The sequence below is a fragment of the Rhinatrema bivittatum genome, chromosome 2 (genome assembly GCF_901001135.1).
Source record: "Rhinatrema bivittatum chromosome 2, aRhiBiv1.1, whole genome shotgun sequence".
NCBI classification, from domain to species: Eukaryota; Metazoa; Chordata; class Amphibia; order Gymnophiona; family Rhinatrematidae; genus Rhinatrema; species Rhinatrema bivittatum.
In genome coordinates, this window is record NC_042616.1 from 321,848,245 (window position 1) to 321,864,522 (window position 16,278).

General features: G+C 41.9%; 1 protein-coding gene across 5 annotated transcripts in view; it reads right to left on the reverse strand.

Annotated features, from left to right (window-relative positions):
* Positions 1 to 16,278, reverse strand: part of VSTM2A (V-set and transmembrane domain containing 2A) — a 115,519-nt gene that overhangs the window by 42,515 nt on the left and 56,726 nt on the right. For 4 of the 5 annotated variants that reach the window (XR_003854617.1, XM_029589767.1, XM_029589766.1 and 1 more), the window contains exon 4: positions 9,980 to 10,316. Coding sequence is in view for 4 of the 5 variants with exons in the window: in XM_029589767.1 (XP_029445627.1) it covers positions 9,980 to 10,316 (337 nt within the window). In the remaining variant the exon portion in view is untranslated. Of the gene's footprint in view, positions 1 to 1,114; positions 2,339 to 9,979; positions 10,317 to 16,278 lie in introns of those variants that run through there. The other variant, XM_029589765.1, reaches the window with a different exon arrangement.

Here is a 16,278-nt window from a genome sequence, read left to right on the forward strand (position 1 = left end):
TCCTTGTAATATCTGAAAGAGTAAACAACTGATTTACATTAACCCATTCTAGTCCTCTCATGATTTTATAGCCTCCTTCATAGCCCACCTCAGCCATCTCTTCTTCAAGCTGAACAGCCCTAACCTCTTTAGCTTTTCCTCATAGGGGAGCAGTTCCATCCCCTTTATCATTTTGGTTGCTTTCTCCAGTGCTTCAACATCTTTTTTGAGATGCAGCGATCAGCATTGCACTCAGTATATAATGTGCAGTCTTACCAAGGAGTGATACAGATGCATTATGACATTCTCCATTTTATTCACCATGCCCTTCCTAGTAATTCCTAATAGAGATGTGCTTCGGCAGAACCTATGGTTCGGCCTTTGTTATTGGCCCACCGTGGGAAATTTCATTTCTCACGGTTTTGGCTATTTCTTTTTCGGCTGTCCCGATCCAAAAAAAAAAAAACACCTCAACCCTTCAGATTTAATTCATTCCAATGCCCCACCCTCCCAATCCCCCAAAAACTTGCCTAAAGTCCCTAGTGGTCCAGTGAGGGTCCCAGGAGCGATCTCCCCCTCTCGTGTCGTCAGCTGCCACTAATCAAAATGGCACCAATGCCCCTTTGCCCTTACCATGTGACAGGGGCTATCGGTGCCATTGGCAATCCATTGCTCCTATCATGTGACAGGGGCCGGCCAATGGCGCCAATGCAATGTTCTGATACATAAAAAACATTATTTTTAACAAAAAATTATTAGTTAATCAATGTAACTTATCTGGGAAATATTCTGCCAAATAAAAGTCATAACAACCCAGAAAATTCAGCATTTTTCAAGAACATAAATATTCTCTATGTGGACATGTATGCAGATCATAATAATTTAATCTATGTCTCATAATTTTCACTACCAAATTAACATTCTCTTTCAAAAGAAATAATAGTTTTCCAACTTTTGGTGTCTCTGTATTTATGTTCTGCTCTTTTTCGCTCTCTTATTTTTTTCTTATCCTCTGGTCTACTTCTCTCTGCATATTTTTCTCTCCTTCTCTCTCTCTCTCTTGTTTCTACTCTTTCTTTTAATTCTTCATTTCAGTTATATTTCTTCTTTATTTTCTTCAGTGAATTCTTCATTCCATTTCTCTCTCTTTTTCTCCCTCTCTCTCTTCCTTTTGTTCCTCCCCCCACCCATTTTCCTTCTGCTTTCCAATGTCTTGCATTCTCCTTCTCTTTACAACCTCCTGCACTCTTTCCTTGCCTGTCTTCCTCTTGCACATTCCTTCCATCCTCTTGTGCTCCTCCCTGGAGCAGCAGCCCTACAAGGTCTTTGTAAGCACATCAGGTCCTGACAGACACATAATCAAACAGAACCACAAACCTTTGCCTTTCAATTACTCTACATCTACGGTGTGCACAAATAAACATCCCATGACTTTCATTGTCTCTACACCTCTGACAGGACCCTGAGTTCAGTATTTCTGTTCTTCTGAACAAAACAAAGTTAAGTTCCTCCTGGAAAAGGAGAGCGCTGAAAGATGTTAGGTGATCTTTCATGGGCTGTCCTTTTTCTTTCCTTTATGAGCCATGGCCTTTGGAGAAGGAAATAGTTAACACATCCTTTAAGTCTCTCCTTCCTGCTCTAACACCCCTATAACCTTTTCTTTACACTGAGTCCCTAACCGTAACCACACTCTCCACCTTCTGAAAAGACTTTTTCACACTCCTAACCAGTCAGGAAGGCAGCCAGAAATAATTTTCACTCGCTGGCACAGGAGCTGGGAGGCACATTAAGGAAACTGGAAGAGGGGGAGAAGCAATGCCTCCTAACGCCTGCCCGTGATGCCAGATCTGATGTAATGTTTGTTCACCCTAAAGAACTATTAAAAAAAAAAAAAGAAATCCCACTAATATTTTGATTCTGCCTCTTCAATGGTCCCATACAGTGAAACAAACTACTACAAATGTAAGACATTTCGGAAATTGTTTTCGAATGTTCTTTTTTGGTCTCATTCTTACTTTGTACAGTTTGATTGCGGGCTAAGTGCTGAGGAGCCTGTAATAAAGAATTGTCAGCTTCATGTACGTTTATCAGAAAAGGGGCCCTGTGCAATCTACATAAAAAATAAACTCTACATAGTTTGGCAGTTGATTCTGAGTAGGGCCCTGAACCTTTGTCCTAATTCCTGATTGCTTTACTTGTGAAATGCTTTCGATTTTACAGCACACTGCATCATGCTGCTTTCATTTGTGTGACGGTAGAAGCCAGCATCAAAGACTATTGCAGAGCTCGATATGACTCGTGTAGTGCTCCAGGCTTGCTCGGAATACTACTACTGGGTTGGTGGAATGCCAATATCTACCTGAAAAACAAATGTTATTGTATTAATGGTGTTTGCATGGTCTCTTAATCACTTGCTTTATATTGATGGAAACTTGCATTCAGGCTTTCACTTCCATGTCAAATAAATTGGAAAGCGTTTTTAAAATTGCTGCTAGAATATAAAGCACAAAAAAATCTGCTCGTGATTTGCATAAAACCTCAACCAGTATGTAAGTATAACTAGTGAGAAAAATGATTTAATTAAAGCAAAAAAGGTAAATATATTTGATCTTCAGCCAGCATTGAAAGGTTCAGACAAGGAAAAATGCCAGTGATATTTGTTGAGGGTTTAGTTAAGCTCTGAAAAGAAAGGAACTAGGAAAAGGTGAAAAACAATTGCGTTACCATATGGACATTACATTTGTATATTGGAAGAACTACTGAAAAAGTTTTATTCACTTCTGCCAAATATATTCCATGGCTTCAGAGCAGTTCCCTATGAAGTGCAATATGGTAAAGTGAACGCATAGTCACCTGCCACAACGTTTTGCAGATATGAATTTCTTTGTATGTGTCTATCGTTCAAGTGAAATGTTATTGAGATTGCATGGGTTGAAAAAATTCTCCATGAATTGTTTACAACATGGAAAATATTTTCCCAATAAAATTGTGTACCTAATTAATGTCAAACATTACAAGGAAGACGACATAGAATTTTCTACCAAGTTTATTATAACAAGATTATACACACTTTAAGGATAACTAAAATGCACGCGCGAGCACCCATATATATGTGCATAGGAACATGCGGCAAGATACACTGAAATTGTATATCCTGCACACAGATACATGAGTATGTTATAAAATAGGCCTGGCACATGTATGTGTGCTCCTAATTTTAAGTGTGTAGGCGAACAGCAGGGAAATGTCGGCATTTAGACACACAAGTGACGGAATTTTATAACATGCATGCATCCAGGAAATGACCAGTTTAACCAGTTTGCCCACATGTTTTCCCAATCTACAGCTATGTCCTCAAGACCCTACTGGTTCTTTAGCCTGCAGTCCAGCCAGTTGAGCCATATATGCTAGAAATAGTTTTAGTAATACTTACACGTCATCAATAACAGAAGTAACTGCACTGAAATGTGCCTGGATGCACACCCATGGATGTAGCTATACACACACATATCTCTTGAAATTGGACCAGAACAACCATGCCCCGCCCATATTTCACCCCTTTTTTCACTGATGCAAAATCTTCATGCATTGGTACTTGTGTGTGTGTGTGTGTGTGTGTGTGTCAGCTTTATAAAATCTATTATCAATAGGCACCAATGCAATTTAAGAAGGATCTTTACAATACTATGAAAACCTCAAAACAAATCCTTCATAATATTTATATAACTATTCTCTGTTCAACTCCCAAATCCTCATATAAGAGTGCAAACGATTGACTATTGACAAAACAATTTAACAAAAAAAATTTTTGTTGGAAGGAGCGGAACGTTTCATATACATTGTCATAAATCCCCACCAGGGGTAATATGATTATTGATTGTAATCATAAACGTCCCACCTCCGACCATTATATGTGATGAATGTGCAAAATGTGCTACAATCCACAAGCTTTTTGTTGAATCATTTTGTTATTTTTTACTATAAAAAATTATGCATAATTGATTGTGGTGAAATAAATCACTTCAATTTTGAGTGCTGTCTAAACGCTCCTCGCAGCCTTGTGTACTGATCCCAACAAAGGGTAAAAAATCTCCACAGCCACTGATGACACAACTTAGAACGGCTTAATCGGCAGTCTCTTATGGCTTAAAAATAAGCTCGTACAACACCCCCGACTTATCTGGTGGTTGAGCGGGTCACCGACGTAGCCACGTTTCAGGTCCACATTGAGACCTTTCATCAGGGAGTTTGTCCTCTTGCGATGTGTCGTCGGTCAATGTTGAGCCATTGCCTGCTAGGTTCCTGGCGTGAGTCTGAAGACTCTATCCAAGGCTGACAACCAACGGAAGCGTCAATTTAAACTCCCGGTTAGGCTAGCTGAGCAACCAATCTCCATCAAGCTCTGAACAGATGACAAATTTAAATTGACGCTTCCGTTAGCTTAGAGCGTTGTCAGCCTTGGATAGAGTCTTCAGACTCACGCCAGGAACCTAGCAGGCAATGGCTCAACATTGACCGACGACACATCGCAAGAGGACAAACTCCCTGATGAAAGGTCTCAATGTGGACCTGAAACGTGGCTACGTCGGTGACCCGCTCAACCACCAGATAAGTTGGGGTGTTGTACGAGCTTATTTTTAAGCCATAAGAGACTGCCGATTAAGCCGTTCTAGGTTGTGTCATCAGTGGCTGTGGAGATTTTTTACCCTTTGTTGGGATCAGTACACAAGGCTGCGAGGAGCGTTTAGACAGCACTCAAAATTGAAGTGATTTATTTTACCACAATCAATTATGCATAATTTTTTATAGTAAAAGATAACAAAATGATTCAACAAAAAGCTTGTGGATTGTAGCACATTTTGCACATTCATCACATATAATGGTCGGAGGTGGGACGTTTATGATTACAATCAATAATCATATTACCCCTGGTGGGGATTTATGACAATGTATATGAAACGTTCCGCTCCTTCCATCAAAAAATTTTTTTGTTAAATTGTTTTGTCAATAGTCAATCGTTTGCACTCTTATATGAGGATTTGGGAGTTGAACAGAGAATAGTTATATAAATATTATGAAGGATTTGTTTTGAGGTTTTCATAGCTTTATAAAATCGACAGCGATACATATGCATGCATTGCCAGGTTTTGTGGCATGTATCACTTTTCACCTTAAAACACTCATTAATGTACAACCATTAAAAAAGTTACTCATGTATGAAAAATTGATAAATTTTGCTCTAATTGGGATATATTTTTCACTAATCAATTCCTTTGTTGAAGCCTCCAAAGGCAAATTGTTTGCTTGCATACTCATCAGGTGAATTTCCTGTGTTTCCTAATCACAGTAGCAAAAATGTTGAATTGTGTACTCTTTTTATTCAGCTTGTTTCTAGCTATATATATAGTCCAGTTTGGCCTATATCTCATGTCATCTCCCTCCTCTTGATCTCTGTCAGTTCATTCCTCCCTCCTCATAAACCACTCATTCACTTGAGGTCACTGCCCCCCCATCCCACGAACCCCTCACTTATCCTTGTGCATTCCTCTGCCCAACAAACCTCTCACCTACCCCAGTTCACTCTCTTCCCACATCTCACAAAACCCTCACCCCAGTGCAACCCCCTGTACCCCAAACTACCCCTCACTCACCCCAGTGCATTCTTTCCCGCACCCATGAAATCCCCACTTTCCCTAGGTTCACTCACTGCCCCCTTCACAAGGTAAACACACTCCCCTTCCCACGATCCCCATTTTGGGTGTTCACTCCCTCCCAACTCCCGAGATTCCAAGTTCACGCCATCCCTACCCCACCTGCATTCCCTCGCTCAACAGCTCTGATGACAGTGAAAAAAAGGAGGAGAAAAGCAGCCTTGTCGTGCTTCTGGCACATCTTCCCTCCTCCTCTGCCAGGGCCATAGCATCAAGATGTGCTTTGAACCATATAGCATAAAATGTCTGGCATTAGGGATGTGAATCGTTTTAGGACGATTAAAATTATCGTCCGATAATTTTAATATCGTCTTAAACCGTTATGGAACACAATACAATACAGATTCTAACGATTTATCGTTATAAATCGTTAGAATCGTGAGCCGGCACACTAAAACCTCCTAAAACCCACCCCCGACCCTTTAAATTAAATCCCCCACCCTCCCGAACCCCCCCCCCAATAACTTAAATAACCTGCGGGTCCAGCGGCGGTCCGGAATGGCAGCGGTCCGGAACGGGCTCCTGCTCCTGAATCTTGTCGTCTTCAGCCGGCGCCATTTTCCAAAATGGCGCCGAAAAATGGCAGCGGCCAGAGACGAAAAAGATTGGATGGCAGGAGGTCCTTCCGGACCCCCGCTGGACTTTTGGCAAGTCTCGTGGGGGTCAGGAGGCCCCCCACAAGCTGGCCAAAAGTTCCTGGAGGTCCAGCGGGGGTCAGGGAGCGATTTCCCGCCGCGAATCGTTTTCGTACGGAAAATGGCGCCGGCAGGAGATCGACTGCAGGAGGTCGTTCAGCGAGGGTTCCGGCGCCTCGCTGAACGACCTCCTGTAGTCGATCTCCTGCCGGCGCCATTTTCCGTACGAAAACGATTTGCGGCGGGAAATCGCTCCCTGACCCCCGCTGGACCTCCAGGAACTTTTGGCCAGCTTGTGGGGGGCCTCCTGACCCCCACGAGACTTGCCAAAAGTCCAGCGGGGGTCCGGAAGGACCTCCTGCCGTCCAATCTTTTTCGTCTATGGCCGCCGCCATTTTTCGGCGCCATTTTGGAAAATGGCGCCGGCTGAAGACGACAAGATTCAGGAGCAGGAGCCCGTTCCGGACCGCTGCCGTTCCGGACCGCCGCTGGACCCGCAGGTTATTTAAGTTATTTGGGGGGGGGGTTCGGGAGGGTGGGGGATTTAATTTAAAGGGTCGGGGGTGGGTTTTAGGGGGTTTTAATGTGCCGGTTTTTCGATTTTTCGATTTTTCGATTTTTAACGATTTTTCACGATATTTTACCCCCCCAAACGGCAACAATACGATTCCCTCCCCCTCCCAGCCGAAATCGATCGTTAAGACGATCGAGGACACGATTCACATCCCTATCTGGCATTGCTTGGGTTGTCTTGTCAGTAACAGATATACAGATTAAAATCAAACAAAAGTGAAAGAGATATATATTGTTTTATGTAAGTAAATTAACAGAAAGTATATAGAAACATATTGACAGTATATTAGACATTTCCCATTGCTGGCTGCCACAGGACTCCATCCTGTGGTGACTCAAAATGCCTGCAGGATGGCCACCACGGATCCCATCCTATGGTGGCCAAAGAGGGATAGGACTTCCATGAGACTCCCATGCCATGTCAGGTGTCTGGTAGTGGCTGAAGAAGAGGTCCTGTATATGTGGGTGGGAGCCTGGGTGTATGTATATGTGTGTGTGTGAGTGTATGAATGTTTGTATGTGTGTGTATGAGTGTTTGTTTATGTGTGTGTGTTTACGCATGTGTGTCTGTGTATATGTGTGTGAGCCTGTATGTGTGTATGTGTGGGGGTGTGGGGGTGTGTGCATGAATGTGTGTATGGGGTAGCCTGTGTGTTTGTGTATGTTTGTGTGTGTTTATGTACATGTGAAGAAGACTGTGTGTGGGTATATGTATGTGTCTGTGTTTGCTTGTGTGTCTGTATGTATGTAGGAGCCTGTGGGAGGGGGAGTCTGTGTGTGTGTCTGTGTGTGTATATGGTCTGTGTGTGCATGTGTGTGTTTGTATATGTGGGGTGGGAGCCAGTGTGTATACATGTGCGGGGGGAGCCTATATGTGTGTATGGGGGAGCCTGTGTATTTGAAGGTTTGTCTATGGGTGTGGGCATGTGTTTCTGTGAATATATGTGTGGGGAAGAACCTCCGTATGTATATGTGTGTGTGTGTGGGGGGGGGGGGGCAGCCCGTGTGTGTGTATGTGTGCATATGTGTGTGTATGTATGTGTGTCTGTGTCTGTATTGCATGTGTGTGTACATGTGTGTCTTCTTGCCTGTGTCTGAGCCTGTGTGTGGAAGCCAGGGAGACAGGACTTTGCAGACAAAGCATATTGTCTTTGCACAGTACACCTTCCAATGTTCCACTAGGCACCACCTAGTGGCTACAAACAGCCATGACAGTGTGACCAACAAAAGCCTTTTCTATTTCGTCTAGAGAATATATAATGATACAAAAAGAAAATTACCATATGAAAGCCATCAAACGCAAAAAAAATCAAAAAAATCCCTCTAGAGACTTGTCCCATCTAATATTCACTATTTTTTGTCATTGTGTGTACATTCTTTATGTAGCAATCCTTGTTGACAGGGTTTTATGAGAAATTTCTCATTTAATAATTTTCAGCCACAACTGCCAATAATAATTTTGTTTCCCTAGCTTTCCACAGCCAGCAAGGCTCTCCCTGGAGAGCCTTAACTTGCTATTCCCAAAGCCAGCAATTCACCACCTGCTGGCCCGGGGACCCTGACATATATATACATATACGGTATATATTTTTAAAATTTAATTATTTTTAACAAAATAAAAAATAACTCATAAAACCTGTCAAAAACAACATATCAAAAAATAAAACAGAAAAAGATCCTTCTAGAGAATCACCCCATCTAATATTCACTAAAATGTTATCACTGTGCATGCATTCTTCATGTGGCAATCCTTGTTGACAGCTTTCATGACAACTGACTCACTGAATAATTTTCAAAATATAGAATAATATTAGTCATAGAAGCATAAACAAAAATACCCCAAAATATAAGCCTTAGTATTACAGTTTACAAAACCCCCATCTTTCTATGTTGCCTGGTTATTGCTGTGGGGAAGGGGAGTGACACTTTTTAACCAAAAACACCAACCCCAAATGTATTATAGGTAGTGCTGCGGGCAGTGCCTATGGTATAGTCTGAAAAATATCATAACATTACGGATCAGACAGTGAATCAGTGGCCCGGGACACCTTGCATGCATACAATACTTAGAAAAGGCATGTGTTTGATTTTGCTTTTAAGGTTTCATTAACAGCTTATTAAGTGGTTCTTTTACCTTTTGCATCTTGTTCTAACCTCTCGCCTTGAGAGGGCGACCCATGTGTGCAATACATGTACTGCTAGCCCCAGATTTCTCAGATAGTTTTATGCTAGGTTATTTTTCGAAATGTAGTAAAGACCTGGATATAAGCAACATCTTCATGCTGATTGTTATCTTGCTTTATTGGTCATGTCATGCAATGCTTCCAACTGCATCCTGTTTCCTATGCAATGTGTTGCAGCTGATTTCACTTAGAGTTAACCTCTTGACCTGGCAATACACTGGAAAAAGGCATATAGCTGTAGGATTGAAATGTGTATTTGTTTCAGCTTTTATTACGTCTGAAGAGGACGTTTTGCCAACAATAATGTATTATGTCTATTATTATGCATGATGGAAATGATATTTAAAAAACACATTATCTGTGATCACTTGACAATGTGTGGTATAGCGTGAGTTTTTTTTTTTTTTTTTAATTAAAATTGCTCATGCTGTTGTCTCTGGCTTTTGTTCTCTGTAGTAGTTTTAATTTGTCCATGGGTGCCATTTTGCACCAATAACTGATTTTTTACATTTTTACAGGGACAGAAGTCATCATGCAGGAATACTGCAAAATCTGAAAACTGCTTACTGTAAAACCCCACTCAAAATGTGAGTAGAATCTATTGTACAACTGCATTTTATCAAATGTCTACCAAACCTTTTGAAAAACTAAGTGTTGACAAATTTAAAAAAAATGTTCCTTTTTTTTTTTGTAATATAGATTTTGTAAACTTTAGAGTATCTCTTTTGGAATGCATAACATTTCTTGGCTAACTTTAAATACAGATTAAGTATGTCCAACAAGTGAAATCTACCAGCACCAATATTTCACTAAAAGTGTCTTATGAGCATCCTTATATTATAATCATGTTTAGCCGACAATGGCAGTACAATAAAGGCTCAAAAATACATGCCCATACCTGATTGCGGACTTTGTTTGGGAATTTTGGCTTCTGCTTGAGGACTGGAGGTGGAGCGAATACGTTGGTTGGCAGAGTTATGGATATTACTGGGAACAACTGCTGAGACATTTTTGCGAGGCTTCATATCTTGCAACCACATTGGAGATGCCTCAAAAGCTTGCATTCGCCGAGAGTGGCTGTTGCCATTGACTTTGAGAAATGCCTGAGCCTTGTACTCTTGAAGATCTCCATAGTTGGCATCTGTTACCCGGCACTCATACAGTCCTTCGTCCTTTTTCCTCACTTTGGAAATTTGTAGCTTGTGGGAGATGTCATTCCCTTGAACTTTAACTGTCTGCAAATGTAACAGGGGAAAAAAAGTGCTGCATCAGACATTGCTGCAAGATTGTTTCCTGTCAGAGTACAATATACTGAGATAATATACTGCTGAAAAAGAATTTGTGGCATGAAGGACTTTATATTTCATTCCGTCTCTAAACATTTCAATGACCTTTTTCCCTAAATAGCTAATTCCTTTTCTATTTTTAATCACTCTCCTGGATGTAGAAATTCTAATCTCTTTCTGCTTTTCAGTGGTGACATCGTTCACTGTTGAAGGTTTCAAGTCTATCTGCATCCAATTAGTATAGTAACTAATTTGTCTGGAAATGTTTTGAAAGAGACTTTCTTTTTCCTTTAAGAATGTCAGTTTGTTGAAAATAATAGACCTTACTTTATGTGGGTAATTTTAAAACAGCGCACTTAGGGCTAAAGTCTGAATGTAGAACGTGCATGCAGACTTTAGCCTGAATTTTCAAAACTGACTTATGCGTGTAGGCCTGCTTTGAAAAATAGCGGGTGCACTCAGAACCCAGCATGGCGCACGTGCATACATTTACACCTGCTAGGGAGCAGCACACAGGTAAACATATACACCAGTGGTGTAGCCAGAACTGATTTTTTGGGTCGGCACAAGTTTAATATGGGTGGGCAGTAGACATGCAGTTCTGAGTCCTACTAGTTGTATTCTTATTGATAAATAATGCCATATACTGCACCCTTCAATGGCTAAGTCGTTTGCAACAGCCATTATGCATCATGCGTGAAACTTTAAAACATTTTACCTCAATTATTTCAAGCACTTACCAGAACTAAAAAGTCCTTATTAATCTGTATTATTTTATATTTATTGCAGTTTATAAATGCACAAGTATATCATGTAGAAAGCAAAGAAAAGAATAAAACACAAATTAATGTATTCTTTCATAAATCCTCTTTGCAGAAGCCAGAAATCATCATAACTACAACAAAATTTCATTAATCATCAGAACAGGTGCAGAGCGAAGCTAGGGCAATTCACATTACAACCACCATGAAAAAAAAAAATATCTAAATTCTGGTGACACCTCAGCAAAAGATGTGCCTCCACTGCTATTTTGTGAAGTGTCACAAACTCTTGCAAAGAAAGAGAAATCTAAAACCTTGCCATACCATACAGTCTCAGGATTCAAATAACAGCAACCTATGAAAAAGCAGCAATGTAAATACTACACCAGGCCCTAGAACATTAATACATCACCTACTGTAATAACAGAACAAGCTGGACTACTACAGAGAAAACACACGCTAGCAGAAATACTGCGCTTCAGACACACACACACACACAAGCAAAACAGAGACCGACCCTTTCCTAAGAATACTGAAGAAAGAACAAAATACAAAAATATAAGAAATGCACATTCCCTAAGATGGCATATTCAAATTGCTAAAATCTCAAAATATATTTTTTTTTTAACTTTGTTGTCTGATCTTTATGTTTTTCTAATGAGTTGGTCCCGGTCTCTTTTTCTCATTTTTCCCTTGTCACTCATTTCCTAATTCCTTTTCAGTGTCTCTCTTCTCCTACTGTATTCTTCCCTTCCTCCCTCACATACATACACACACACACACATACACACATGCTTTCTCTCACAGACTCTCTCTCGCATACAAGCTCTCACTCTCCCTGCCCCCCAGGCTCCCATTCTTATGCACACACAAACCCACACCCAGGCTCCCATTCTTATACACAGACTCACACTCTGGCTCCCATTCTCACCCACATATACACATTCAAGCTACCATTCTCACCCACATACACACCTGGTTCCCATTCTCACCCACACATACAAACATTGAAGCTCCAATTCTCACCCACACACACACACCCAGGCTCCCATTCTCACCCACACATACGCACATTCAAGGTCCCATTCTCACCCACACATTTAAGCTCCCATTCTTACCCATACATATGCAGGTCCTTTTCATTAGGCACAGCCAAATGAAAGTCCTACTTCTGCCATCGCGGGGATGGGATCCTGTGACGGCCTTGCAGTTCCATCCCTCCTTTTCACCATCGTGCAGATGGGATCCCATGATGGCCTTGCTTTTTCTGAGGCCCCTCCTCTTCACCGTATTGGGTATAGGATCCCACGACAGCATTGTTCCAACAGGCCTCTTCCAGTTGGGTGGCCTGGGCCCTAATTGGGGGGGACCACTGCCCATCCAGGCCTACCTGTGGATACACCACTGATATACACTTACACTCAGACTTTCAAAAAACAAAGGTAAGGGCCTAATTTTAAAAAAACATTTACACCCTTAAACTTACCTACAGTAATTTTAAAAGGAGTTACACGTATAAATGTAAAATACTATCATAGCAATTTTTAAAAGTCATTGATGCATGTAAAGTGCACTTATACATGAATATCTTATGGACAATTCAGTGGCATATATTGTAGCAATTTTTAAACTCCCATTTACACTTGTAAAAACCAATTTTAAGCATGTAAATAATTTTTAAAATCAGGACCTGTGCACATAAATTTTTTCTCAACCTATATCTGCCCCCTAGAACATCTCTTTAACATGCATGTAAAACTACATGCAGAATCACCTCTATGCAAACTATTATACATACAACCCCACCCCCATCCTCCTTGGTAATTTCAAAAGCCAATTTATGCACGTAAAAACTTTTGAAAACTCAGCCGTCAATGTTTAAGCCAGTGGTTCCCAACCCTGTCCTGGGGATCCCCAGCCAGTCAGATTTTCAGGATATCCACAATGAATATGCATGAGAGAAAATGTGCATATTATGGAGGCAGTGCATGCAAATTTTCTCTCATGCATATTCAGTGTGGATATCCTGAAAACCCGATTGGCTGGGGGGTCCCCAGGACAGGGTTGGGAACCATTGGATCAAGCTAAGAAATAAGGAAAAACATCATTATACACAATTTCCAAAGTGCTCAAAATGTATCTAAAATTTATTGAGACCTACTCCTATCTGTGGGCTCACACATACTAGAAACAACCATATTCATAGATTGTTTTACAATATTGTTTTACAAGACATTTTCTCATTTTTTTTCCTATATAAGAAATGATTTCCAAAGGATGATGCTGTGTCATTTCTTGTCGAGTGTGTATATATAGAAGACATGGTCTTCATAATGATCAGCATAGAAGAATATTGCCTCCACTTTCATCATTGGTTAAATGAACAAGGTAACAACTTTGACCAGTCATCAAGATCAGATAGCATTTCCCGATCTTACCATAGAATGGCAGGGTATTCAGATTTTTATGACATTATTTCGAAAAACTATAAAGGTGAATTCTAAAAGCCTGGCGCCTGCCAAAACCGGGAGATATGTGCACAAGTTGGGCTGGCACACACCGAGCAGATTTAAAAGCCACCCGAGGCCACGCATATCTCCCGCTGCATGCACAAGGAAAAAGTTTGCAGAAAAGGGGTGGAGAATGGGCATGGTATGGCGGAGCATGGGCAGGTTAGGGGAAGGCCAAGAGATGTGTACATAAATATTTAACGAGCACAGGCACATGTGGGGATCCCCTGCCGTGTAACTTTAGTACTGCTATGGATGGTGTATAAGTAATAAAAAATAATAATCTGGACTAGTCAGCAGGTTTTAAGGGTTGGGGCTAACAGGGGGAAAGGAAGGCTATTAAACTAGGGTGGTTTGGAAGTCCAATCTCTTAACTGCATAAACTGGGAATGAACTGGGAAAACTACCTATGGCGTTGGCGCATGTCCCTTGTAAAATTTTCCCATTTCCGTGGTAGATGCAGGATTTGTGCACACATTCATGCATCCATTTAAAACTGGGCGCATATTTGTGCACGTTCAGGCTATTTTATAACATGCACGCACGAACGCGCATGTTCGAGTAAGTGGGCTTTTGAAAATTGCTACAATCCATGTCATCGAATTGCCCATAGGATTTACTCATGTAAATGTACTTCATATAAGTAAATGGCTTTTGAAAATTGCTATGATAGTATGTTACATATATGCACATAATTACATTGAAAATTACCTCCACAGGAGAGAGAAAAAAGGGGAAAGGAGTTTTTCTTTGCTGCTCATGAAGACCCTCCTGGATCTTCAACCTGAAATCCCTCCATTTCACCCAGACCCCTACCCAGTCAGTTTTTCACTTTTAAGACGTCTACGATAACTTATACCGGATATTGAGCGCAGTAAATAAACACAAGTATAAGACTTACACATGTCACTCTGGCAGATTGTAAAAGAACAACTTATAGGTGGAAATGTTGGCCCCTCCCCAGAATGCCCCTGGCCTGCCACTATTTTTACATGTACAAAATTGGTCATGGCCTTTGATTTACTCATGTATGCTATGGTTTTTAAAACAGCATGTACTCATGTATATGTTATTTTATGCCCACAAGGACTAATTTTGAAGTGCACAAGGTTTGAAAATTCACCTTTCAGTGCATGAATGTGCTTTTGAAGATTGCTGGGATGGTATGCTACATTCACATGTGTAAATCCTTTAAAAACTACCTCCATAGGAGGTTATGTGCACATGTTATAAAATAGCTGAGTCCCTGGGTGCAGGCCGATACACGCACACAAATTTGTGCCCATGCACCAGTTTGAAAGTTACTACCTTAGGCATGGAATCCAGCAGTAATGGGGGGCGGGGGGCAGTCCTGCGATAGCCAGCAGCAATCACACCTCCGCGGTGCGATCGCTGCCGGCTTTTGCGCCGAATAACTACACCATAAAAGGTGTAGTTATTCGGCGCGAAACTGGCAGCAATAAGGAATCACCTTTCGCTGCCAGCGATGTGTCCGCAGCGTCGGCCCCGGTGCCACCCCGACACTTCCACTTCCCGGGCCGACTCCGCCCCGAGCTAGCTATCGCACTCGAAAAGGGACTTTTCGTGTGCGATAGCGTTAGAGAATAACCCCCTTAGTGAACTGTGCAAGGAAGAAAGAAAGGGAGATTCACATAGGGATGGGATCTCAGAGAAAGGAGTGGAGAGGAGAGAAGAAGATTGGAAGGAGATTAAGAGGAGAGAGTATCAGAAATGGAGAAAGACTTGGAAGGATCTGGAGAAGGGGAAAGGAGAGAGGAGGGGCAGGGAAAAAGGATTAAGGATGGGGAAAGAGCGATCAAGGACTAGGAGAGATGGAGAGGATTTCATTTTCCATGTTTTTTCCCTATCTGATAGAGATGTGCATCGTTTTTCGCCCGAATTAGGAAATTGCACGAAATTTCCTAATTCGTTGCGGTTTCGGAGGTCCCGAAACCCAAAATGAAATTTCCCCGAATTTCGGGGAAATTTCAGGGAAATTTCGTTTTTCGGGTTTGCCTGCGGAGAGGGGCACAATTTTTTTTTTAAATTAAAAAAACCACCCCAAACCACCCCAAACATTTAAATTAACTATTATACACCCCCCCCCCCCCCCCGATCCTGATCCCTCCCTAAGACTTACGAACATCACTGGTCCAGCGGGGTCCCGGGTTCCATTTGCCCTCCGTGCCCGGTACTGCAAGCCGTGCGCCTCAAAATGGTGCCGAATAGCCTGAACTACCATGTCACAGGGGCTTTCGGCGCTATTGGTCAGTCCCTGTCACATGGCCATCGGCGCCATCTTGTGCTCCTATCATGTGACAGGAGCTGACCAATGGCGCCGAAAGCCTCTGTGACATAGTATGGGCAAAGGCTATCGGCGCCATTTTGGTTACTGGCAGCCGACAACGAAATCGCTCCCGGACCCCTGCTGGACCCCCAGGGATTATTGGCAAGCCTTGGAGGGGTCAGGAGCAGCTCGGCGCGCGCAGGCTGCCCAAAATCGGCAGCCTTGCGCGCGCCAATCCCGGATTTTATAAGATACGCGAGGCTACGCGCGTATCTTATAAAATCCAGCATACTTTTGTTTGCACCTGGTGCTGTGCTCTCTTGGGTTTGACCTCCCAGAGAACCTCCTACAGC